The sequence below is a fragment of the Rattus norvegicus genome, chromosome 17 (genome assembly GCF_021556685.1).
Source record: "Rattus norvegicus strain SHRSP/BbbUtx chromosome 17, alternate assembly SHRSP_T2T, whole genome shotgun sequence".
Classification (NCBI taxonomy): Eukaryota; Metazoa; Chordata; class Mammalia; order Rodentia; family Muridae; genus Rattus; species Rattus norvegicus.
Genome location: NC_141550.1, coordinates 15025117 through 15052222, shown reverse-complemented (window position 1 = coordinate 15052222; position 27106 = coordinate 15025117). Strand labels below are relative to the sequence as shown.

Here is a 27106-nt window from a genome sequence, read left to right as displayed (position 1 = left end):
TCTAAATCTAGCTGCAGACAATGCTGCTTCTAGTTCATGTTCTATAGTTACAAATTCCTGATCAATGTGCTTAGTCCCCCATAAGAAACATAAATATGTAAACAACACATACAATCTGAACCTTCACAAAAGGTTCTGTAGGTATCCACTAAATGCCAAACCATAGGCTATCATCCAAACAAGGTATATAAGCCCAGTCTATAATTTGGACACTTTAGAGGTTGAGAAAGGAGAACCACAGGTTCTAGGCCAATCTGAACTACTTAGAGAGATCCTGTCTCAGGGGAACCAAAAAATACCTGTGGTATACATACATGTATGTATTCTGTGATTTAGTGCTCTTGGACGTTCTTTTTGGTTTTTCCAGACAGGGTTTCTCTATGTAGCTCTAGCTGTCCTCTAACTCAGAGATCCACTTGCCTCTGCCTCCTGAGTGCTAGGATTAGATACCTGTGCCATTATGCCCAGTATCTTGGACATTATTAAGATCTAGGGTTTGCATCCTAGCAGCCTTCACCAAACTGGGAGGTCCCTGAACCTGTCATCTCACCTCATCTTCATCCATGGTACTACAGCCTTTCCTGATTCACTAAGAAAGTGAGAGCGTGCTAGACAACAAAACACAAAGCGCTGTGTGTTGGCAACTGTTGCCCACGATGTGCCTAAGATGCCACAGTTCTTATAGTACTTACCTTACCAGTCAGTTTCTCAGGCCTGCCCTTAACTTAATTTGTATTATAGACTTTGATCTTTGCTGTCCATGTCTACATCATGGGCATCATCTTAGAAAGAAATCATATGTGAGCACAGTATTAATAATCTATTTTTATTTTCATAGTATATAGGGCAAAATAAAAAATAAATTTGCATTTTTATATCTTTAGAGCAGTCACAATTTCTGTTAACAAAATAAAAAGAGTATTACTTTTAAGTTTAGTAATTTATCTAATTTGTAACATAATATAACCACATTTTTATATTTTTAGAGCAGTCACAATTTCTGTTAACAAAATAAAAAGAGTATTACTTTTAAGTTTAGTAATTTATCTAATTTGTAACATAATATAACCACAACTTCTAAAGATGCTAACTAGTTCTTCAAAACACAACAGAAATGTGGGGAAAAAGAAACGAAATTGTAGAAAAACAGAAGAATTAGGTTCTCCATAGTCCTAAGGGTCAAATTCAAAGGTGATTTTTCTCTCAATGCAGGAGGAAATACACAGCTTTCTGTGATGACTTGGGGAAGGGGAGCTCCTCAGTTCCACCTTGTTGTACCTTGGGAAAGTTAAGATAGAGTAATTCCCACCTAATCAAAATGTACACATATAATTCTCAAATAATAAAATTTAAAAATATTCATAACAATCCTTCAAAAGGTAATTAATTCTGTTGAACATGTTGATAATGGGTGGCACATTCCTACAATGTTTACAATAGTGAGATGATCTATTGCTAACCACAATGACACAGGTGACTTTCAAAATTAGAACACTGAATGAAAAAAGACAGACACGTGAAGAATGTAGACACAGGTGATTTCAAAACCATATTGTTGGGGAAAAAAGACAGACACGTGAAGAATGTGTTATGTGACGGCATATGAACGAAGTTCAAAAATAAGTTATGATGCTGAAATTATCTTTGTAGGGGAAGAGGAAAGGGGATTCAGATTTCTTGATCAAGAGTTAGGATTCATTGAGCTGTACCATTATGGTCTTTTAATATGTTTTAATAAAATATTAAAATACAAAACAAGTCATTGTGTAGGACAAACAATTTCACTTATGATCTTCCTTTTCATGTCTACACACTGACAGAATTCAGGCAGAGGCCGGCTGCTCTGGGCACAAGGATTAATAAAGTACAGTTCATACTTTCATCCTGTTGCCAACCCATCAAGTTAACAGATACATTTACAACTAAAATACAAGTGAGTAACAGACTGTGAGCATCTACTCCAAATAAGATGGCTGCAGCACACTTGAGATGCAAACAGTGGGGTATCTAGGCGTGCTGAGCTGCCTGTGACGTCAGACTTGAGGGTAAAAGATGAATCTTTTACATGAGGGAGGAGAGGATGAACCCCCAATTAAGCTTCCTGACACATGTGAGACACAAATTTTCTATGGTTGTAAGTGGCTTGATTCTGTGCCATTTCTCTGAAGAGTAGGAACAGCAGATGATATACTTTAACAGAACAAATTGGATTTTTGCTAGGGGCTGTTCACAAATCTGCACAAATCATCAGGTGACTTACCAGGCCCGCCTGTAGCAACTGAGCATTTCCCCTTAGGGTCAATAAAAACGTTTTCTGAAAGGATTGTGTGCTTCAAGGATTTGAGGCTGGCTAATCTCTTGGGAGTGGAAATGGGGGGGAATTATTTTCTTCTCAGAGAATGGCATCTCTTGAACGCCAGTGAGAACACCACTCAGACTCTTGCAAAGGCAAGGTGTAGGAGTCACCTGACCCTGCCCAGCTATCTATACCACAACAGACGCAGGCCCAGGCTTGCAGTTCCCAAAGATGCCAATCGCAGGGTTAAAAGCTTACAAGAAAGTCTTGAGACATCTGCTTAACATAATAGTTTCAGTCATTATGAGAAAACAAAGTCATGGCTATTTAGGTACATGTAGACTTTGGGTAAACACTTACATAATATGGGTGTTCTTTACTAAGATTGATAAATGTTTTATTAGCCTATAAACAGTGGTTTTTGAAACTAATTTATAGGTATTCATTCATGTTAGGATTTCATAAAGTATTCTCAAATCACGTATTTCTACAGTGACTACAGTTTCAATGGCTAGTTGCCATGAATTATTAAACTCTGTTTTTTTAAACTTCCAAATCTTCCAGTAGACGTCTAGAGTTAGCTAGAAGTTTTGGCTACGATACAAACAGTGATGGAAAACATATGAGCAGTAACAAGTTTTAATCTCGCTCTTCAGTACTAACATGGACTAATCTGTGGAAGCAGTTTATTCCAGTATCACCCAGGCGCAGCCACACAGAGCCTGGTAGGAGGGCTGGATTTTTGCTCTTTTTTTTTTCCCCCTTTTCTTTAAATGTAACACTTCTTTATCTTTTCTCAAGAGTCTTGAGGATACTTACATTGCAGTTAAGTAGCACAGGGTGGATAAATTCTACTTTGAAGAAAACCTCTCTTCTGACAAGGTATGTTTTCATATCTGTATTACATGTACCAGTATACAATTATTTTATTGTTAATACTAAGAAAGCACTAATACTATTAATAAGCATTTGTGAATTATATGGTAAAATTTAAACATAAGTATGTAGTTCCTTAGAATAAGCAGTATAAAAAAGAACCTGTGAATTTTGTAGCTAAAATTACTTTAGTTTTATGTCTTGTAATAAATTATTTTAACAATTATGTATTTTTAAAAACAAAGTAAAAAACTTTCACTAATGCTTTATCATGTTAACATAACTTATTTTAAAAAAGTAGATATACAACTTATATAATCTTTTAGGAAAACAATATTACTTTAATAATGTTAATGAAGTTTGAACATGTTAGATATTTTAAATGAAAGTTTCTAACTATGTAAATCTATGATGCTGTTTCTTTAAATGGGTAAATTATTCAAATGTTATTTTTTTTATATCGTTGAAAACCTTTATTTTTTCTTGATAAATGTCTTATTGTACAATGAAATAGTACTGGGCAATTATAACAGAAATCAACATAATCTCAAGAAAGAATACCCATCAGCAATAGTTTAACCAGGTTTATATTCCATATGAAAAGTGAGAAACTCCTTTTCATAAACCTCATACTTAGGCAAGCACAAAGATTTCCTTGTCCTTTCACAATGTACACTTTTTATTATAGCTTAGATTTTTAAAATTAAAGAATGCTTTCACTACTCTCCTCCTAATAATCTAAATAGAATGCAGTATTCTTTCAGGCTAATGTGTTCAGAGGAGTGGCAGCCATGAAAACAGTGGCCACATGTTGTAAGGACTGAGTCACAGAGTCACAGAGAACCTGAGGGGTTTCCGTGTATCTTATCAACTGCTCTAAAAGTAGCGTGTTTTATTATTTTATTTTTCTTGTAATCTAACCAAGAATCATTGTGTGGGGGGTGGGGGGGGAGGAAGGAGAGGAAGGAGAGGAGAAGAACGAGGGAGCAGATGAGCACAAGCCCCAGCTCATGTGGACGAACCCCAGCTGCTGTTTCTCGTTTGGTTTTGGCAGGAAGCACTGCGGTGCAGTAGTGGAAAGAATGGAAGCGATGCGCTCTTCTGTTACAACTACCACTACACTGAAGATGAGTGTCCTCAGACCTGACCCAAGGCTTGACACAAAGCAGACTCACTTTACACCAACTGCAGGAAATCTCAGAAAAGTGGAGAGGCAGGAAGGGTTTGTTTTTAAAACGGTAGTTAGGTTGTTGAATATAGCTGATAAAGAGAAAAACTGATACCTAAAGAAAGAAAAACAGCCATGTCCTTAATTAGAATGTGCATTTCCAAGTTAAAATTAATTAAAAGTGTTGTTTTAAAAAGTATTGTGTCTATGAACAAATAGTGGGGTGACTAAGTTTCCCAATGCATGCTTGGACATTTACATTATGGAGGACAAGGCTGTGCCTTGATCACACCTGCATGTAGTCTATATTCTCTCTGTAAGAGACATGGGACATACTATGCCACATTTATATCTGGAGCTTGTAACATATCTATGAACTGAAATAGTCAAGTTGTCAAGTGGACCTTTAAACACGGGATTTAAAATTACAGTGACTTATTTACCTAATAAGGTTCTGAAAGAAAACAGCATCTCACTTAGACAAGAGTTCCATTTCATGGTTGCAGACAGTTAAGTGGTAAAAAGGAAGCCTCTGTACTTCTCTGCTACATTTCTAGTATTATTATGAAGTCCGAGGGGCTGTTCACACCTCACCTAAGACTTTTCCAGGGGAAAGCTGCTTCACTGTTGAGAGGTGACCTTGTGAAAGGAAAATCTACTCAGAACATGGTTGGAAGCTTTAGCAGAGAGGAGAGAGGAAGTTGCCTCAGCTCTGCTGCCTCCAGGGAGTTCTGGAAGCCCAAAGCCTAAACTTCCTCCTCTACAGAGTTCCTGGGAATGACGTTTAGAGCTGTCTCTCAGTTCTAAATGGTTCTGATTTATTAGTAACAGTAGGAACACTGGGCTAGCGTTCCCAAGAGTATTCTTATTAAGACTACAACTCAAGACACAAACTCAAAACTTTTCCATGAGTACAAACACTGGCAAAATAGGTCTAAATCAGGAAAATATTGAGAATGAGATATAAATATTTTTTAAAGTTTTAAAAAATAGCCCAATCTGAATGCTGCCAAAACCAATAAGCTTGACTTTGAACTGTTTTTAAAAGCTTAAAACAACCACTTTAAATAAGAAATAATACTGTTTTGCATATTTTGTACAGTGCTCCCTTTTATGCACTGCAAATAACAGCTGTAGAGCTTGACCAACAGAGGTTTAGAATCTTCTCACATACTTCTCAAATCTATAGCAGGGACCTAGCAACATCAAAGGATGATCCCTCGGTATACCAAGACTAGCTCTGTTTTCTTTACAAGCAACAGAGAACACAGAAAGATAAATATTTTTTAAAATGGTGAAACAGAGGCTAGAGCTCGCATAGAGAACTATTAAGAGGCATCTCTATTTTCAATATAAGGACTTTCACTAGGAAAGCCATAGGTGGCCGAAGATATAAAGATGGTGTGCTCTCTAGAGTACGTTCATTGGCATTATTGACATAGCATGGTCCAGACTGCTTCGGAACCTCCACTAAGAGGTAGCGTCACTGAGATAATGGGCTGTGAATATACAGAACTGTACCCCTCACCAGAAAAACGTTAAACTGCTGTTTAGGAGCTGGTTGCCACAACTCATCACCAAGGCTCTTTCCTTTACTGTGACAGCTAATGCTGAACTAGCAGGCAGGAGTCTCGGTTCATACATCCATCCACTACAGTTCTGAATAAGGTAAAGGAGCAGTCATGAAATACCATTGTAAGAAAGCAGTCAGAAAGGGAGGGACTGTGGCTGATGCTTAGTGAACCTGAGGTAGACTGTGGAAGAGAGGCAAGCCCATCATTGTTCTACTTCCTGTTTCTCTGTGCTGCCTGCTTCTTACTCTCTTACCTCCAAATAAGACTTCTCCTCCCCATCCTGTTCCTCAGCTTGAACCCCCATTCAGCCTGGGGGAATTACTCTTGAGCTTGCTCAGGCAAGTGGGTTAAAGGAACCTCTCTGTCACCAGCATGGGGAACACACACAAACGAGTCCAGCCCTCAACTCTGTTGCCAGGCCACATGGAAAATCAAGATGTGTTCTTGGCATTCGCTCTGGAACTCTAACATATTTCTCTTGTTATATATACTTCAAAATTTTCCACAGTTTTCTTAGTTCTATATTTCAATTACCTTGGTGTTAAAACAGTTTTTGTTCTTATGCTAGAAGCAAAAACCCATGCAATTCAGTTTTTACCTTAAAAAAGACCTAAACAAAACTATCAGCCAACTTAATAACCCCCAATTTTCATTTCTTATAATCTAGGAAATGGGGCTAAGACCTTAAAACATTGCCTAACATTGTGGTGTGTGCCTTTAATCCTAACACTTGGGAGGCAGAGGCAGGTGAACTGAGAGTTTGAAGCAAGCCTGGTCTACATAAGTGAGTCCAGGACATCCAGGGCTCTGTTAAACAGAGAATCTTTGGGATTCAGGGGCACAGGACGAACAGACATGGTGGAGGTGGGGTGGGCTTACACCTGGCCAACAACAACATAATACAACACCACCCAAACAACAACCCACTGACTGGATGGAGTGACGTACATCTTTAATCCTAGCATCTAGGAGGCAGAGGCAGAACTATCTCTGAGTTCAAAGTCACCTTGGTCTATATAGCAAATTCCAGGGCAGCCAGGACTATATAATACTCAAAAAACAACAGACATAAAGAACTCCACCAAGGGCTGGAAAAATGGCTCAGCAGTTAAGAGCACTGACTGCTCTTCCAGAGGTCCTGAGTTCAAATCCCAGCAACCACATGGTGGCTCACAACCATCTGTAATGAGATCTGATGCCCTCTTCTGGTGTGTCTGAAGACAGCGACAGTGTACTCATATACAATAAATAAATAAATATTAAAAAAAAAGAACTCCACCAAAACAAACAAACACAACCACACAAACAAAACAAAACAAGCCTCCAACAACAAAACAAAAGAAATGCTCACTGAATAACTAACTCAGGCAACTTCAAACTAGGCTCAGCCAAAGGCAGGCAGGACTTCAAATGGGACTAAGTGTAAGCTTCCAGCTGAAAGACAGAGCTGCAGTGTAGGGTGCAGAAGAGAGACTCAAGGAGCTGCGATGAGCGTCTGCTGGCAAAAGGCTTGCTTAGTACTCATGAAGACCAGGGTTCATCTCCCGCACAGCACAGAGGTTCATCTTAGCACTTGGGAGGTGGGGACAGGCACACTAGCTCTTCAAGGTCATCCTCAGTTACATAGAGAATCCAAGGTCATTCTGAGGGTATATGAGACCATGTCTCAAAACAAACAAACAAACAAACAAACAAACAAACAAACAAACAAGCTGAAAAAGTGAGAATCAGTGACAACTTAAGAGTCAGCTAAGGACCTAAAGCTGAATTTCTAGAGAAAACATTTTGAAGACTAAGGCTAAGTTGATATTAACAGTAAGTAAGTAATAAACCAGGAAAACAAAAAGGTGTGAGGTAAAAAGATCAGTTGTGGTGACTCTTAGCTGTAAACACAGAATTCTAGTTTCAGAGGCAGGAGGAATGTCCATGAATTCAAGAATAGCCTGGTCTATATTTCAAGTTTTAGGCCAGTCAAAGCTACTCAGTGAAACCACGTCTCAGAAATCCAAACCAAATACCATAGTAGGTGCCAGGTAGGGAAGTAGATGAGAAGCAGGGGTAAGAACAAAATGACTCTGAAAACGACAGTCACTACAACCCTATGTAACGGCTTCTAGGTATCCAAGAAGGGAGATCCCACAGTAGCAAACAGGCTGACAGTTACAGAAACAGGTGACCTTGTCCAATAGACGCCACTGGGCCCTTATTACCAGCACAATGCCCCCACAGTGGATTCCATAAATCTTGTCAGTCAGTCACTTTGCATACTTATGCATGTGTGCATGCAGGTCTTCATGCCTGAACAACGAAGACTTTCCTGACTACATCATCAGCCCAGCTGTATTCCTGGTCTTTAAATTCAGGAAAAGACAAACCCATGTAGATGTTAAAGTTAACTTCTGGGTTCTGGGACCCAGTAAACAGTTGACTCAAGGAACAGGTATTCTGGAACTGGGCCAGACATGACTAACTAGAATTCTCTTACTGAGTCATGACTGACACACAATGTAGACCCAGCAGACTGTAAAATGACTGAAGCTCAGAGACTTTCTGTAAAGCCCTCTAATCTTGGCAGTGTGCATATATATATATATGTATATATATATATATATATATATATATATAAATGTTGAGGCTTGGTTTTACTAATGGACATCACTGACATATATCTATTTTTGATGACTTTACTATATTTTTGAAAATGTCTAAGAATGTATATATTTCATAGGTTGATGTCTATGATCTCAATATTTGAAACTGAGGCAGGAAGATCAACCGACAAGAAGCATGAGGCTAACCTGGGCTTTCAGGGAGACCCTGTTTCAAACCATAAAATAACAATAAGAATAACTCCCAAATGATGATATGTAAATATATCTGTGGGAATATCAGACATCAGATGGTGAACTCATGCTCTGAAGGTTCTCCTTGATACATTCCAGTTTGTATAAGCTTTAACACACACACACACACACACACACACACACACACACACACACACACACACAGACACACACAGACACACACACTCTCTCTCTCACACACACACACACACACACACACACACACACACACACCCCACTAAAAACAACATAGCATCTACCAGAGACAACTATTCAACCACATGAAACTCAGGAAATAATGAACAACAAAAAATAGTGTGGCCACAGATGGTCAAGATGAGGTATTAGATAACAGATCAGATTAGAAAGAAAAGATCCCAATGACAGTGTGGAAAAAGTTATCAACAACGAGAAAGAGGTTGACCAGGATAACAAAGAACTCAGTTAAGGAAAATGTCCACATGTCTAAGGGTCACTGAGGATATTCTTGGGTAGTGACAGAGATATTAGCAGTGGAAGGTATTAAAACAGTGTTAGTTATAACAATTTTAAATTTTATTTTCTAATTATAAAAGAAATATTTATTGCTAATAAAATTAAATAAAAACAGAATACAAAACTCATCAAGACTGGGGATATACAGTGGGTAAAGTACACGCTTACCGAGTCCTAAGTCTGATCCCTAGCACCACATAAACCAGGTATCCTGAATCCTAAACCCGGGAGGTGCAAGCAGAACCAGGCACTCAGGATCATCCTTGGCTATGTAGGGAGATCCAGGACAGCTTGGAACATGTGAAACTGTATCTTAAAAAATTACTTAATTCATAGTTCTACCACTGTAGTTTATAATTGGTCAGATTTATCTGTATGAGCTATTTTTTAGGCTAAGTATAGATTATAAAATATTTGCTTCTTTATTTCACAGAAAATAATCTATATTTTAAAGTGTCTTTGAAAACATTTTGTTGCTTAAAATATATTTCACTCGACAAACTTAATTTTTTGTTACACATTTTAGAATTATTTCTTGAGATGCGGCTATTCTAAAAATTCACAATAAAAATAAAAAAGGGATCTTATTCAGAGAGTCTCTTCTCAAAACTAAGTACTTCATTTTAACTTCCTTCGCTGAAATTTATCTTAAGGTATCATGAGGCCAAGGCTGCACTTCCCAGTAAAAGTCTGTTCCAATCTGTCAAGTGTTGCTATTATGAACATGTACCATGATGTGCAGACCCAGACCCATTTAAATTAATAGAATTATTGAAGCTCCCTCCCAAAGTATATGCTAAACTGCTTTCTAAAACGTTTTATGTATTTAATCTTACACTGCATAGCAATGGGTAAGAATGTCATTTTGTCGTAATTTTTCCAACATTAGAAATGTATATAACAAAGGTTGTATCTCTTGAAACTCTAATTTAATACTCAATGTCTACTGAATGCCAGGTTGGACTTGTACACGGGACAGCATGAAGGAGTACATGATGCTACTGCTTTTGGCTGTGTGCTCTGCCAAGCCTTTCTTTAGCCCTTCACACACAGCACTGAAGACTATGATGTTGAAGGATATGGAAGACACAGATGATGAGGACAACGATGATGATGATGATAATTCTCTCTTTCCAACCAAAGAGCCAGTGAACCCCTTTTTTCCTTTCGATTTGTTTCCGACATGCCCATTTGGGTGCCAATGTTACTCTCGAGTCGTCCACTGTTCTGATCTAGGTAAGGACAGGAGTCACCTTTGTTTTGAAGAATACTACTATTCTAAAGGGCATAGAAATGAAGTGAGCTTTCAAAACTCTCTTCAGGCACTGTAAAATGGTTTATTTACACTCGTAGGTGGAAGGTGAATGTGACAGAACAGGCTTTTAGCTCACACTACTTAGGAAGCCAAGGCAGAGGACTAAGTCATAGGATGACTTAGGCAAAACCACGTAAAGCCCACGCAAAGCATAAGGAGAATGACGTGGTGACAGATTGCTGCTCACTGCCCTGGTTTTGATTCTAGAACTGCAAAATGGGCAGAGAAATGTTTAGGTGTAGACTACAGCAGACCTATACTTATTTAAAATTCAGAATAAAAAGGGAAAAAGTCCTTACATAGTCTTTCTCTTCTCAAATCTAAGCGTTAAAATTTTAATTTCCTTTACCACAATTCAACTCAAAATGTCAAAAGGTTGATCCTGCACTTGGTGGTAAAATTCTACCGTAACAAAATACAGTTCCTCTCCAGAGCAATGATACAGAGTCATGTAGACTTCCTGAAATCTTTAGACATTTTAAATGCGATGTTCTATTTGTTATGAATAGTTTGGGTTTAGAACTTCCTAGAAAAGAAGTGGTTGAACTAAAGTCTATTTAAAATTTATCATTCTTGCTGAGTAACTTCATTCTGTTGTTTTTTTTGCTGCAACAAAATAACTTATGGAAGGAGCCATTAATTTTGGGTGGCAGTTCATTGCTGCTCACGTATTGGCAACTAAGAGGGGAAAGGCAAGACAGAGGAAACAGGGAGAAAGGTGTGGGGGAGCAAGGAATAAGCAAGGAGGAAGCAAAGTAAGGAGACAGACAGAATGAATGTCAGTATTAGCTATCTTTCTGCCTGTTTTTCTCTTCAATTTCATCACCAGTCCTGGGAGGGAGGGTGTCACCCACATTCAGGCTGGGTCTTCAACTTTGGTTAATTCTATCTAAAATTTCCCTTAGATTTACTCAGAGGTATACTTCATAATCTAGTCATGTTAACAATCAAGACTAGTTAGTTTCAAGTCAGATACTCTTATCAATTTGACACCAAAAGAGAACAAGGAGGAGATCATGGGAAGTCAAGTTTGAAGGGAGGAAATAGCAGAGGGAAACTAGGTAATTGTACTAAAATCCTCAAAAATGTAAAAGAACCATGCACCTTTACTTTATTCTGAGATAACAAAGGCAGCTGTTGCCACTGCAAAGAAGAATGGAGACTAAAGGCACAAGGGTAGAAAAGTGATGTGAATTAAATCACTCTGCTCTTGAGTTAACATTGCAGGTGAGGAATGAAATATCTCACATCTGCATACTACTCAAGATATGTGAAGGATCTATAAATAAGATTGACAGCCAGTTAGAGGAATTGACTATTTACAGTAACAGAGTAGCAAGATTTTGTGAGTAGACATGAAAATAATCTAGCACATCTATTTTTCTAATCATAACTTCCTACTCTTTAGTCTATTTATTCATTCATTTATTTAATAGATAGGGTCCCACCAGGTAGGCCAGGCTGGCCAACAACTCAGAGATCTGCCTACCTCAGCCTCTGGAGTGCTAGGATTAAAGGTGCATACAAACCCAACCAATTTCCTTTTGGTTCAACCCCTCCCACCCCCTGAAAAAAATGGTCAAGACCCTTATGGTCCAGTTTCTTGCTAACCAGCAAATCTGCAAAAAGCTATTATTTTCAGCCCAAAAAGCATTGTATAAGCTATTGCTTGTAATCTCTACACAAAGCCAGACATAACCTACCATCATTTATTTCACTTTGGAGCCAGCCAAGTTCAAGACAGATAGATACCTTGTAAAAATAAAAAAAAAATTACTTAAAAAGATCTTGAGACTTTTCAAAAGAAAATGTCTTTTTTTTACAACTGCTAAGTCTGACGCTACCTATCACCGTGAATTTTAAAAGTGTACATCTCTACAAGATTACTAATCTCATTTTTAGCATAAACATCTAGCATCTTTAACATGTTTGTTTGTTTCTTAGGTTTGACATCAGTTCCAAGCAACATTCCATTTGATACTCGAATGGTTGACCTTCAAAATAATAAAATTAAGGAAATTAAAGAAAATGATTTTAAAGGACTCACTTCACTTTATGTAAGAATATATGCTCGTATGTTCAAATATTTACTTGAAAATCTGTATCACTGCTGAAGCGATTTCTTACATTGCATCAGTGTAAAGCATCTTACTTTTCTATGGGTATCCTACTGCAAAATTCTTATATTCAGCCAAGTAAACACTATGTGTTAAATTAATTTAATGTTTATAGAATAATAGCCAGATTAAAGGTTACTGGGATCAAAGTTTAAATGAGTTCATAATCAGATGATTATGCCCACTAACTGCTAAAATGAGTAAGAAAAGAATTATTGTGAGCACTTGGTGGCCTTTGATCTCAGCATTTAGGAGGCCGCAAAAGCTGGATCTCAGGCCTGTCAGAGCTACACAATAAAATCCTGTTTCCAAACAAACAAAAATAATTGTCTACACCAATAATCAACAAGGTATGTAAGAAATCGTTACCTGAAGCAACAGTTCTCTAAAGCGCAGAATATATTTAGGTGACTAATATATTCACGTAAGTCATCTTTCCCTGATCTTTGTAAAAGGAAAAGAATTTCCCCTTCCTATGTCAATAAACATAATTGATATTTTAACTTCCTAACATCGCCTAGGATTTTGAGCCTCATGAGTCTATTGACTTTCTGACTTAATCTGAAATTCAGTTCGGATGAAGAGTCTAATTTTTCCCTGACACGGCTGTGGAGGCGTCACTGCTCCTGTCAGCACTGCCCTTGTCTTGCTGAGCTGAGGCAAGGGTAAGCCAGAGGAACAGCTCTGGCTCTACACTGTGTGGTATGGTGGCCAGAACAACCTTTTCCAGGCCATTTCCCTATCCTTCTAGGCTGTGCTGGAGAAAAATCAACATGCTACCTGCTATCCTTAGGGAAAGTAAAATTCTAAGAGGAGAAGAGAACTCATAACCATACAAGGTCTTGCATATAGACCTATTTATATAAAACAGGAGCCAAGTATAGATTCGGTATCTGGGAGACCTGAGGCCACTTTGCTCCCTGTCATCCAGGTCAAAGACATATCTACTCATCATGTTAGAGGAACACAAAGGGATGCCTGGCAAGGTGCTGTACCCAGAGCCTACAGATTAGGTTAATCTCTCAAAGAGCTTGTGTTTAAGTGCTGTACTGCTTGGTAGTTGGCCTCTGACTGCTCTTTGCCTTTAATTTAAGAAGAAAGTGTAGAATCACCAAGTAAAATGTAGTTTCCGTATATGGAACATAGATAGAGAACAGATTAAGATAGTCAACAATAACACAATGGACTCTACCACAGAGCCACCTAGCCTATCCCACCAACATGGTATTACAGAAACACGGAGAAAAGGGAGGTCATTATTCTACCATCGGATATCTGAAAAGACATTCATATATACTTACGTAATTTAAAAAGAGAACGTGGAAATACAAATGAATGTTTCTACTACCTTTGAAACTACATTAAGCAATCACAGGAACAACTGTTATTTGGTACCCAAACTATAAAAGTTTCAAATCAGTATAGCATTAATTTATTATATTTTAGGAGTAGTTCAGGAAGTCAGTCAACATGTACTCTTGTTTTTCATTGGGAAATGAAGTACTAAAAGATGCTGAGAAATTCTTATGCTTCTGTAACATTTTAAAAGTCAATTTTATATACTGCATTGTGTTAAGGATAAATTTCTGGTGTTGAGTGAACCTGGGCACAGCTCTTGGCACTATCGACTATATAACATCGGAGGAAGTGGCCTCACCTTCTTTTGCAGTAAGAAGTGTTTAATAATGGCACGGATTTTGTAGAATGGGTTATAAGATTAAATGAGTGAATACACGTAATTTGCTATTTAAAGACAGGGATTTCGTCAACTCTTGATCAGTATCACTGCCAGGCTAGTGTGAGCAGACAGCAACTGTGTTAAGGTAAACCATTTTCCTTTGTAGTTTTTACAAGACAGGTCTCACTATGTTACCTCAAATTAGCCTCAAATTCCTGGGCTTAAGTGACTATCCTTTCTAGCTGTTCCAAGTAGGTGTAACGGGAAGATTGTGCCATGGCCACAGGCTAAAGCACTTTCACAAGCAGGTGCTTTATTGTTGAGGTAGTGGTATACCACAGAAATGCTTGATTTTAATATTATCTTATATTACCTGTCTTAAAAGAGAATCAAAATGTTTTGGGAATCTCTGTTCTGTTCATGCTGCGTCCTTGGTGCTGGGACTCTCATATGAAGGACAATACACAGAGTGACTGGGCTCCCTAAACACCCTCAGGCCTCCCTACTCACTTCTCTCTGTTCTGTCACAGTGACTGGCCACTACATTTTCTTCTACACTGTTAGTTGGTCATGACTCTGGGCCACAGGGCAGCCAGTACCTGTGTACAAGCCAACACTGAGAGTAGCTGACCTGGGGCTGCTCTGCCATCATGCCAGGCATTATGTCATCCGGCATGTGACAGAGCTGAACAAGAGCTGGAGAGAAACTCTTACCCTAGTTCTATTACTCATCACTCCTTTCATGTAATTTCAAAAATCCAACAACTACATTTCTGAACCAGAAATTCCAACAACTGCATGTCTGAGCCAGAAAAACAAACAAGATTTGAGTTTCCCCTCTTCTCCTAGGATTAATCTTTCTTAGATGAAAACTTTCACAGTCATGGTTTGTCAGGAAGGAAGGTGATTAAAGAGAGAAACAAAATCCAGAGAGTAAAATGAGTGGACATCCTCTTGAAGGAATTTGTATGCAGAGTGTTTGCTAAGGAGAAACAACAGAGCGATCTCAGCAAGACCCATTGAGTGTAACTAGAAACAAAAGGAAGAACAGTGTAGATAAAACTTACAAAAGCTCCTCTTCCTCTCACCCTCTCTCTTACACACTCTCTCTCTTACTCCCCTCTTTTTTTTTGGTTCTTCTTTTTTTCGGAGCTGGGGACCGAACCCAGGGCCTTGCGCTTCCTAGGCAAGCGCTCTACCACTGAGCTAAATCCCCAGCCCCTCTTACTCCCCTCTTAGCCCCTCTTGCTCTTTGTTCTTCTCTGTTCTTGCCTCCTTCCCCCTCTCACCACGTGCCCACGGCCAGCCGCCTTTCCGCTCTTCTACTCTTCTCTAATTAAATCTCTCCATGTTGGAAAAAAAAAAAAAAACTTACAAAAGAACAAATCTCAAGCTGCTACTTGACAGAACCAGATTATTAGAGGAACAAAAATGTTCTGAAGATGCTAGGTGCCTGCCACCACCCTTAGGAAACAGAAAATCCTTTCTGCTCAATATAGCAGAGGGATAAAACAGAAGTAAATTGTTTTGCAATATCAATGGTTACTGTGAATGTATAAAGGTTAAAAAGGTAAGGCTGTATCTAACTAGTACCAACCACTAAAATATTGTACTGTTCTAACTCAATAACAACTATTTTTAAAGCTGTATTTTGAAATTATATTTGATATTGTTAGCTAGCTAATATACAAATAGTAGAAATTATATCAACTTCCATGACTAATTCTTATAAAATACCAGTAATCAATCCATTCCCTTAAACCAGTGGTTCTCAACCTTCTTAGTGCTGTGACTTTTTAATACAATTCCTCCTGTTCTGGTATCCAGCAACATAATTTTGCTACTGTCATGAATCATAATGTAATAATCTGTGTTTTTTGATGGTCTTAAGCAACCCATGTGGAGGGGGTTATGACCCAGGTTGAGAGCCTCTGCCTTAATGTGTATCTTTTTATGCTTTACCTAGGCTCTGATTCTGAACAACAACAAGCTAACAAAGATTCACCCAAAAACCTTTCTAACCACAAAGAAGTTGCGAAGGCTATATTTATCCCACAATCAACTAAGTGAAATTCCACTTAACCTTCCCAGATCATTAGCAGAACTCAGAATTCATGATAATAAAGTTAAGAAAATACAAAAGGACACATTCAAGGGAATGAACGCTTTACATGTTTTGGGTAAGTTTTCCCAATGAATGGGATATCTTGAAACTGTAATTAATGGCCAAATTTAGGTTATTAATGTTCTAGGTAATTTAAAAAATATTATTTGAACCTATTAATCTACTAATAAACAAATTAAAGTTTGGAAAATTATAGAATATAAAAGTTTCCTGATGTTCTCTCTTTTTCAACGATCTCCCGACATACTTTGCCCTATTTTTAGGAACTGAACCCTAATTAATAAAACTTATGCTGTTAAATTTAAAGCTTATATTTTAATGTATTGTATAAACCACTCAAACACGATATACACAATTATTTTACAATTTGGAATACAAACCTAATTTTGGCTGTTTTAAAATTAGTATGAAAAACATTTTATTGTACAATTTGAATCTCACTTTTTTTTGAAAGATAATTTTGTAATTATATTTATGTACAGAAAACTTAGTGTGCATTTAACTCAGTTTTAGTGGCGAGTTCTTTAGCCTTTACTTTTTCCAGCTTCGCAATGTGAGCCACAGACTTAAGAGCCAGGACGTTGTCTCCCCCGTGGTGGTGGATCTCGTCATATCTGTCATTATAATTGGTCCTAATAGCTTCCACCAGCTTAGCCAGAGCTCCCTTGTCTTCCGAGTTAACCTGTGTGAAGGCAACAGTGGTGCACGTCTTCCTGTGGACCAGGCGCCCCAGCTTGGCCTTTCCCTTGATGATGCAGTAGGGCACCCCCATCTTTCAACACAGGGCAGGCAGGAAAACCACCAGCTCAATGGGGTCTACATCATGGGCAACCACCACCAGCTGAGCCTTCTTGTTCTCCATCAAGGTGGTGACTGTATTGACCCCTGCTCAGAGGACAGGTGGTCTCTCAGTTGGGACGTCCCCTTTGCCAGCAGCTTTCTTCTCAGCACCAGCCAGCAGCCTTTGCTGCTTCTCCTGCTTTGTCTCTGGCCTGTACTTGTGGGCAAGCTTAAGCAGCTGAGTCGCTGTTTGCCTGTCCAGGGCCTGGGTGAACTGGTTGATGGCAGGAGATACTTTGAACTGCTTATAGAGGATGGCTCTTTCCCGCTGCAGCCTGATGTAGCGGGGCCATTTGACGAAGTGTGTGAGATCTCTTTTGGGCTGGATGTCCTGCCCAGTGTCGAAGTTCTTAGGCCTTTTCTCAAAGGATTGACCACCTTTTTGGCCTCTTGTTTCTTGACAACAGCGGGGGCTGGCGCCACCTTCTCCCCCTTGGCCTTCTTTCCTTTGGGCATCTTGCTCGACTGGAGGAGAGTGAATCTCACTATTTTATTTGTGATGTCTGTCATATAACTCTGCCATCTCCCTACAACAGTCATTCAAATACCTAAGCGCAGTTTATGTGCATATACTCACTTAACTCAACCAAGTGCCTGGCACTTATGAAACAACTTTTTACTGATATTTCTTCTAAGTTAGATTTGTATTAATTGACATATATTTTAAAAATTAAGAGGTAGGGCTAAGGAGTCAGTAAATTGTACAAATATAAGAACCTGAGATGTCCAGAATCCATATTAAAATGTTGGGCATGGTAGTGTAAACTTATAATCCTAGCATTGGAGAAGCAGAGATGGGCAGCCACCTATGGTTCAGTGGCCAGCTATCCCAACCTTCTTAGCAAAAACAAACAAACAAAAAAAAAACCCCACCAAAAACCAAAAAACCCTATCTCAACAAACAAACCAATCTAAGGTAGTTATGTGTAATTACTAAATGTCAACTTGAAACACCATGAAAAACACTGGATAGTATCTAAGGAATGACATCCAAGAGTAACCTCTGGCCTCCATGAATGTGTGCACATGCACACAAACTGTTTAAGAGGTAACAAAGCGAAAACCACAAATACCCTGAATTAGGTAAAAAGTGTTTTTTCCCTGCTGCATTATTACCATAAATGGAACAAACCATCATGCCTATGGTACACTGGAAAGTAATGCTATCAATTTAGTGGTTCAAAAGGAAGAAACAAAACTAAAAACTTGATACATACTCCAGTTTACAAAATTCAAAGCAGTGCTTTTGTGAGGTAGCCAGAAAGAAGAGTGCACACAAGTAGGTCTGCTGAGAGGAAGTGAGTATGAATAATGAAGAGCGTACATCTCCAATATTCTTCAGATGTGTCCTTCTGTGTGGTGACTCTCCATGATAACTGATTTTCCCTAAATCCTGTCATTTCTTCCACAGAAATGAGTGCAAACCCTCTTGATAACAATGGGATAGAACCAGGGGCATTTGAAGGGGTGACAGTCTTCCATATCAGGATTGCTGAAGCAAAACTAACCTCCATCCCGAAAGGTTTGTATTTATTTTACTCAAAGTAGGATGTTTAAAAAAACACCATTTTCCCTGTCTTGAAAAACAAACAAAAGCACAATCTGTCAATAAGTAAACATTGTATTGTTATGTATTATGACATTAACTTTTAATATTTGAAATGTTATAGTATACACTGTCAGAACTATGCTACAATCAGAAGTTCCAGTGCCAGTGTATCTGACCAGTATGAAAGTTAGTACTTTTCCATATACAAACAGAGAGGCATGCATAATGATTTTTTTGACATTAAAACAATCTTTTTTTCTCAGTAAGAATAAACACTAAAAAGCAACAAGCTTTTTATTTTCCTTCTTTTCCTCTGACATTTATTCTTTTTTCTTTATTCTATAAACCTCTATAGAGGAGGAGAAGTCTTAAAGAGCAGAGCAGGTTGAATGGGGCGAGACCTTTATCATTAGCTGTGCTGCTACAGTTAAGGGGGACAGAGACTATTAGGCCAGATGGGGGCAGCACTGGCTTTGGCAAGAAAACTATGTCACAAAAGGACTCTGAGACATCTTCCCAAGAATGTGGTGAAGATTAATGTGCTAATATAGTGAAAGGCTTGAAGACAGTGTGTGGTACATGGTACGTATCAACAACCTTAGTAAAAGGAGCCCTGACCCTTCAGTCCTAATTCACAGGACTCCAAGGAAAAATGTTCCTTTACTGTGCAGGATATCTTACTTCTGAACTTGCTACCCAATGTTTTCTGTGTTGATGACTATCTGAATCAGACACAGCCCACATCAATAACATTTTTCAATTTCAATATCTACCAGTAAAAATAGCAACTTGTCCCTTTCTACTACTCTGATCCAAAATGAACAAAACAAAGAGTATAAGACAGTGAATACAATATTTTAAATACAAATGAATTTATGTGGGGCTAGAGAGATGGCTCAGCAATGGCTGCTCTTTCAGAGGACCCAGGTTTAATTCCTAGTTGTCCACAGGCTGCTAACAACCCCATTCTGGCTTCCCCAGATATCAGGCTTGTACATGGTGGATAGAAATACTTGCAGGCAAAACCTATAGATATAAAATTAAATTTAAAAATTAAATTATCTCTTCATTTTTTGAAAAATATATAAAATAAAAGTGGGAAGATAATTTTCACCACAGGAAAGAACTAGTTTAATTCATAAAAATACATATAAATGTATATATATATGTATTAATCACCTTTAGAGTTGAAGTGGTTGTTTAACAACTAGAAACCCAAATTTTGTAATTTTTACAGCAGTGACACCCAAAACCAAATTCTACCCAGTAGGTCAAACGTACACAGTTCCTTGCATGTACGCTGGTATAGAGCACAGAGAAGTCAGAGCAAGGAAGGAGTGAAGGTGAGGAGTGGGCAGAGGAGGGTTTAATGAGTAGGAAGAAGCAGCCTAGTCTGTCAGGATGGGTGATATCAGTATGTGTGACCATTCTTCCTGTCCTAAATATAATCAAATTACAATTTCCCTTAGAAATCAAAGCATATTTTAGTGTAATTTTCAGGATTCTTTCAGAGCTTAAGAAATTATGTCTTTACAAAGAAACCAGAACCAAACGTTTCAACCTCCTATTCTGTCACTAGCCCTCTGACATTCAAAAACTCTTTAAAAAGTTATTCACTAAGATGTGATAGTCTGCATGCCAAAATTCTATTAGTAATATAACTTACAGCAGGGTGAAATGTTGGACATCCCAGGAGGTCTGACCAGGAAGAAAGTGGAAAGTGTCTTCTTCCCTGTGTGTGGGAAATAGTTCCATGAGGGTGGGGAGCGGTCTGTGTGGGACTAGATGTTCCTTTCCAAAAGCGCGTTACTATTGGTTAGCACCACACGGGCTTTTGCTAGATTCCCATGTCTGCAGACACCACCGCTCATGCCCATATTAGAGGCTACGGCCCATTCTGCTCTCCGGTCACTCCCCCTCCTCATGCCCTAAGGACAATGACTCCTTAGGTTCATTAAGCTCCCCACTGAGTTTGCTCTTCTCCAACTTCCTACAGTCCACCCCAGAATAGGCGGACACAGGACACTATCTAGTAATTCCATGTAATGAACTGTCTGTCCCAAGAGAATATTAAGTCTTTAGTGACAGACCCTTTGTTTTAAAATGAAAATATCATATAGTCATTGTAGAAATAGAATTAAACTCAAACAGAATTCAAGAAATTAGAATCCTGGTAATTTAGAAAAATCATTTTCCTGCTCCCACGTTTGTTTACTTTTAAATTCAAATTAAATCTAGGTATCAAAATTAATTTAGCCATAAAGTCTACGGATAACAATGTATTTCAATTTCATTCGACTGTTTCTACCATTAATGTGGCAAGGAAATGTTTCAGCAAAAGTTGAGAACAGGAAGCTTTTCCAGCAGGATAACTAGAATCTCAGGTTGACAAATAATACGCTAAAAATGGCGACCACAGTGAGGTCTGCTTGAGTGCCCTGGTCAGGTTCTTTCATGCCAGCTACAAAGGCTGAGGGTGAGGATCTGGTTACAGTGTGAAAAGAACAACAAAGGTTTCTGGGTTGCCCGTCATGTGCCAGGGCACAGCTGAATTTCTCATATGAAGTAACTCTTACCGACTGAAACAGCTAGTGCTGCAGTGGGCCAGGCGTCTGGAAAGGGTAGCATTTAGCATACTGATATTGTTAAGAAACACGTGGTTTAACACCTAACCCTGGGCATCATAGGAATCTGCCTCAAAGAATCAAGCTTGTCTGCTGCTGTTTCTATAAAAATAATGTTACGAAGTAAATAATCACAGAAAATTACAGAGGAAATTCCAGCTAGTAAATTCATGAAGAAAGAAAATACAATCGAGTTACCAAAGCCTTGCAAGAACAACAGTACACATATACTGCTAGCTATTCTGGAAACTAAGGTAGGTGTCTGGCTTGCAACCAGGATCTGTAGCCATATCGGGGATCCTAGATGGACACCATCTCAGCTACATTTCCAACTCTTAGTAAGGAACACATCAAGACAACAAATCAAACATGCCAAGTGAAAGATGACCCACCCACCTGGATCTGAAGGTCAAGTCACAGAAATAGGAAGGCAGGGTCCTGATAAACAGTGTCACAATGAGGAAGCGCCAGCAGAGTCCAACAGATGCACAGCTCATCCAGTCACTCACTCAAAAAAAAAAATCAATAGAAAGGGAAGGACATGTAAGGAGTATGTTATTCAAAGCTTTGGTGTGTGTTTGTGTGTGTATGTGTGTAGAATTGTATATTGTTTTTTTGAATTTTTTTCTTTATGTGCATTTAGAATTTTACCAGTACCCATGTCTGTGAGGTGTCAGAATGTCTGGATCTGGAGTCGCAGACAACTGTGAGCTGCCATGTGGGTGTTGGGGATTCAACCTGGGTCCTCTGGAAGAGCAGTCGTGCTCTTAACAACTAAGTCATCTCTCCAGTTTTTTGAACTTTTGTTGGTTTGTTTGAGACAGGGATTCTCTGTGTAGCCCTTGCTGCCCTCAGAGAACTAGTGCCTCTGCCTCCTGAGTGCTGGGATCAAAGGTGTGCGCCACCACTACCCAGCTGTATATTAACTGTTAATTACTTGTTAATACTCAAATTTTGGACTCAAACTTGGGCCTGCCACTTAGCCACAGTCTCAGTCCTTGGGTTGTACGCTTCTGAGACAGGGTCTCATGTGATATCCAGGCAGTCCCTGAATTTGCTCTCTAATGCTGAGGACATAGGTGTGCGCCATCACATCCAAAGAAAGAAGACGCTTTAAAACAATGGAAGACGACTTTAGGAGAACGGAGGAGAAGAAAATTAGATGATAAAGGATTGCAGAATATTGACAAGGTGGTTATATAAAAACTAAACAAAAATATGACCTTCTCAGACACCTAGTGAAGTATCCACAGATAAAATTTCATCATGCAGTAGATTTCAGCTAAACTCCTGCCAAGAAAGCGACTGTATAAGCAAGTAAGTAAGGGAAGGAGACAGCGTGGAACCATGAGGCCAGTTACTGCAGCAGGACAACAGTATGGTGGTTCATGGGATACTTTCTACTTTTGAATATGGTTGAAAATTTCTATAATGAAAGGACTTTTAAAAAGAAAGCATTTGAAATACCTGCCTAATTCCACAATCTGGGAAAAAGTCACCGAAGCCTGGTTTTGCTTTGTCTAACGTACTTTTCTTTTTAGGACTACCACCAACTTTACTGGAGCTTCATTTAGATTTTAATAAAATTTCAACTGTGGAGCTTGAAGATTTTAAACGATACAAGGAACTGCAGAGGTAAAAGTTCTCAGTCTTCACAGAAGCATGGTGACATTAGTAAGAGACGGTACAGGGATCTACTTAAGAGAGTGTAAAGGACCACTGTTAGCACTGTCTATGCTAATAGGTTCACATCCTACATAGGGTTGTGGGGTTTCAACAAACTTATCAAATCTAACCATAATATATTCTCTATCCTCTCTATAGGCTGGGTCTTGGAAACAACAAAATCACAGATATTGAAAATGGAACTTTTGCTAATATACCACGTGTGAGAGAGATCCACTTGGAACACAATAAACTAAAAAAAATCCCTTCAGGATTACAGGAGTTGAAATACCTCCAGGTAAAACATTCTACTGGTGTTTGGTAGATATGGGCACTTTAGTGTGTAAAGAACATACTAGTGTATCTCAAGCAATGATGCAGCAAGCCACAACAGAATTTTAAACATAATGTCTCCGGTGTACGGGTAGGGGAGCACAAGGAGAACACTTTCTACAAAGATACCCCTCATGGAGAGTAAGACCCTCTCCATCCACACTGAAACTGCTGAGGTCACTGTGACAAGTTGCTCATTAAGCAAACCTCAAGTTGCTGAAGTTTCTCACGCAGGACTAGCCAGTACACTAAACAGAATCATGTGTCTTTTGTTCTAGAAACATTCAAGGCAAAGCAAGAGGGTTAGGATCCAGGTGCTAGGGGAGAATTGGGTACACAGTTTTAAATTCACACCAGAGAATGAAATTAACTGAAAAGTCACTATTCGGAGGATGTCTTAGTTTTAATTGCTGGAATAAGACCATGAATAAGGTAACTTATAAAAGACAGAGTTAATTGGGCTTATGGAAGCCACAGGTTAGGCCCATAATGGCAATGATGACAGGGTGAAACCCATGGCAACAGGTAGCTGGAGCAGCAGCTCAGAGGCTCATATTCTGACCCACAAGGAAGGGGCAGAGTACACGGGGAATGGTGGGCATCTTTTGAAATCTCAAAGCCCTCACCCAGAAACATATCCCCATGCAACACAAGTTCATATCTGCTAATTTTCCCTAAAAAGCTGCACCAGTGGGAACCAACTATTCAAACATACGAGCCTATGGGGGCCATGCTCACACTACTACAGAGCATAAGACGTTCCTATAAAGCTACTGATGTAGTTCAGTGGTATGGTGCTTACACAGAATGTGTGAAGCAATAGGCTCAATGCTCAGTACCCTCATACTGAAAGAAGCTCACGTTTTGCCATTTCTTGCTGGTGGAAGTCACCAAAAATGAAGATGGCATTTTGCACATAATTCTATAACTTTTAGTTTCCCTAGTTTCCCATCTATGGCTCTCAGATGAAAAACCCCTATTTTACTTCAATCCAGTTTTGCCATCACCTTTCCTTATTGTGCAAAGCCTTTCCTCTCAAGTAGCAAAGCAAAAGTAACTAAGTATGAGGACTATTTGTATTATATTTTTTTCTTTGTTGTTTTTTGAGATAGGATCTCATTTCCTAGTTCAGATTGGTCTCAAAACCACTAGGCAGTACATACATTTTAAAATCTCATAATCCTTCTGTCTCATTCAATCTCTTGAATGCCAAGATTAAAGGTGTATATCACCCTGCTCAGATTTTTTTCCTATCTTTAAGTTTTATTTACTGCACTCTGTACACTCAAGCTGCTTAAAAAAAAAAAAGTACTGTGGGTAGGTGTGGATCTTGGGCTTTGACATTTCTGAAACCATGAACACAGCCCAGTTTTCTCCCTCAAGCCATGCCCTACCCTCATCTCAATTTCCACATCTACAACTCTGCACTAAAACCTAGCATTTCATAATAGACAACATTCTAATACAGAAAAGGACACAAATCCCAAGTTAGTAATAAATATTTGCAAAGTAAGCAAATCCAGGCCTACCTTGGTTGTACTCTTATTGAATTTAATGTTCTAATACCTTGCTATGATAGTGAGCAGTGGGAGAGATATAGAAAAAGCATATAAACTATCTTTCACAATATCCTAAGACTAATATAGAAAAGAATGAAGGAACAGTTCAAGACCAAACGCAAATATTTTAGCCAACACATGTCTATATTATTCAGTAACAGGCTCAGATAAATCTTGGTACATGGAAGCAGGTTACATAGGTAAGAGGGATAAATAGCTTTGCCAGCAAAAAGCATATGAATATGGCATAGTAGTGTTTACATGTGTAAGGTGAGGGAAATAGAAGAGAAAAGCAAAGTAGCTAAGATGACCAGGCTGTATTCTGGATAAGAACACAGTTCTATGTGACAGAGTTCTCCCCAAACACTTTGCATAACACCCAAAATTGACTTGGTACAAGCATTTAACATGTATGAATGAATATGTTTAACTTATGGTAAAATACTCTCATATCGATATAAAAGAAACAGATGAACCTAAAGGCCTGTGGTGGCACAGGCCTTTGATCCCAGCACTCAGGAGGCAGAGCCAGGCTGATCTCTGAGTTTGAGGGCAGCCTGGTCTACAGATCGAGTTCCAGGACAGCCAGAAATCCTGTCTCAGCCTCTCCCAAACAAACAAGTAAACAAATGAGAAAACAAATGCTGAGTATATCCAAGAATTGTGGTTTATATCTGCAATCCTAGGTACTAGTCAGGAGGCTGAAGCCAGAAGATCAAAAGTTTAAGGCTGGTTTTATAATGTAGCAAGATTTTGTCTCAATTAAAAATAATAAGGATCAGAAGTATAGCTCAGTGGGAGACTATTTCTTTATCATGTATGAGGCCCATGTTCAAGATTAAAGAACCCCAACTATTAATAAAATCCATATTTCTTTTTATATTTATTGGACATTTAATTTTAATTTTTATTTTTATTTACCCACAACAGATAATCTTCCTTCATAATAATTCAATTACAAAAGTGGGAGTGAATGACTTCTGTCCAACAGTGCCAAAGATGAAGAAATCTTTGTACAGTGCAATAAGTTTATTCAACAACCCAATGAAGTACTGGGAGATACAACCTGCAACGTTTCGCTGCGTTGTTGGCAGAATGAGTGTTCAGCTTGGGAATGTTGGAAAATAATTAATGACACCTATTCAATATAAAACTCAAAAGTGTGTACATTTGGAATACTTGAACTGTTCTAATAATGGTAATATTATACACATAAGCAAAATTCTATTCCATATGGTCAATGACAAAAAGTTTCAACAGAATTTTGCCTAATTATTGATACTCAGAATAAACGTCCATTGCAGTATCCCTTTGCAAATGAATAATTCTGTGTAAATCTTTTGCTTGAACATCTTTTTCAGCAATGAAAAATGATATTCAGTATTTAACCCTTCATTATCAAGTCGGTTAAACAGAAGTGTACTGTAAACAGAATGCTTGACTTAATAGCATTTCTGTCACATCTTTGCTGTTAGAAAAACAAAACTGGCAAGAACAGCATTAATGAAGAGCACATAGATTTTTAGTATCTCTTTAATAACTAGGATAGTACTGTAATGTTTCCAATAATGTTGGAATATATATAGTTTGACAGAATCATATTAAAATTCTCAACTCATAATAAAGCTTCAAGTATTCACTATCAATAGATAATATTCATCAGAGTTGGTTTTGGAGTTATTAACACACAATTTTCTTTTCCAAATTATTATCTGGTTATAAAATTGTAAAAATATGATTGCTTATATAAAGTCTATAATGTGCATTTTATGATCAGTTATATAAGCTTTGAAGAACACAGTAACTGTTAGGTTACACTGTCATTATTTCAGGAAAGCCCTTTGGAAGAGTATGGACATCAATAAATTTTATATCAACTTATCTCTTCAAATATGCACATTAGGTAATCCCTGGAAACAAAGCTAAGGGGACAAAACCAAAAACTGAACAAAACTTAGGAATACTTTCATGTTTTTTTAATTAATATTCATTATGAATTAAGTAAAAAATGAAATAAGGAAAATATTAAATACTGGTTTAAAATAAAAA

The 27106-nt window shown here is 38.3% G+C and overlaps 2 protein-coding genes across 3 annotated transcripts in view; one reads left to right on the top strand and one right to left on the bottom strand.

Moving 5' to 3' along the window:
• Cenpp (centromere protein P) overlaps positions 1-27106 on the bottom strand; it is a 175462-nt gene that overhangs the window by 82280 nt on the left and 66076 nt on the right.
• Positions 2951-27106, top strand: Aspn (asporin). Of its 2 annotated transcripts, XM_087590419.1 has the most exons (9): positions 2951-3021; positions 3098-3178; positions 10210-10488; positions 12512-12624; positions 16329-16542; positions 18739-18849; positions 23042-23135; positions 23325-23463; positions 25988-27106. In XM_087590419.1, exons 3-9 carry the CDS (start codon positions 10233-10235, stop codon positions 26183-26185), a joined length of 1125 nt encoding a protein of 374 aa, XP_087446545.1. In that variant the 5' UTR covers positions 2951-3021; positions 3098-3178; positions 10210-10232; the 3' UTR covers positions 26186-27106.

Excerpts from the sequence above, each read along its gene's own strand:
- Aspn (XM_087590419.1), top strand. The coding sequence starts at position 10,233 with ATGAAGGAGTACATGATGCTACTGCTTTTGGCTGTGTGCTCTGCCAAG. Across the intron at positions 10,489-12,511 it reads CGTCCACTGTTCTGATCTAG|GTTTGACATCAGTTCCAAGC; the intron begins GTAAGGACAGGA and ends TTTGTTTCTTAG. Across the intron at positions 23,136-23,324 it reads CGATACAAGGAACTGCAGAG|GCTGGGTCTTGGAAACAACA; the intron begins GTAAAAGTTCTC and ends TCCTCTCTATAG.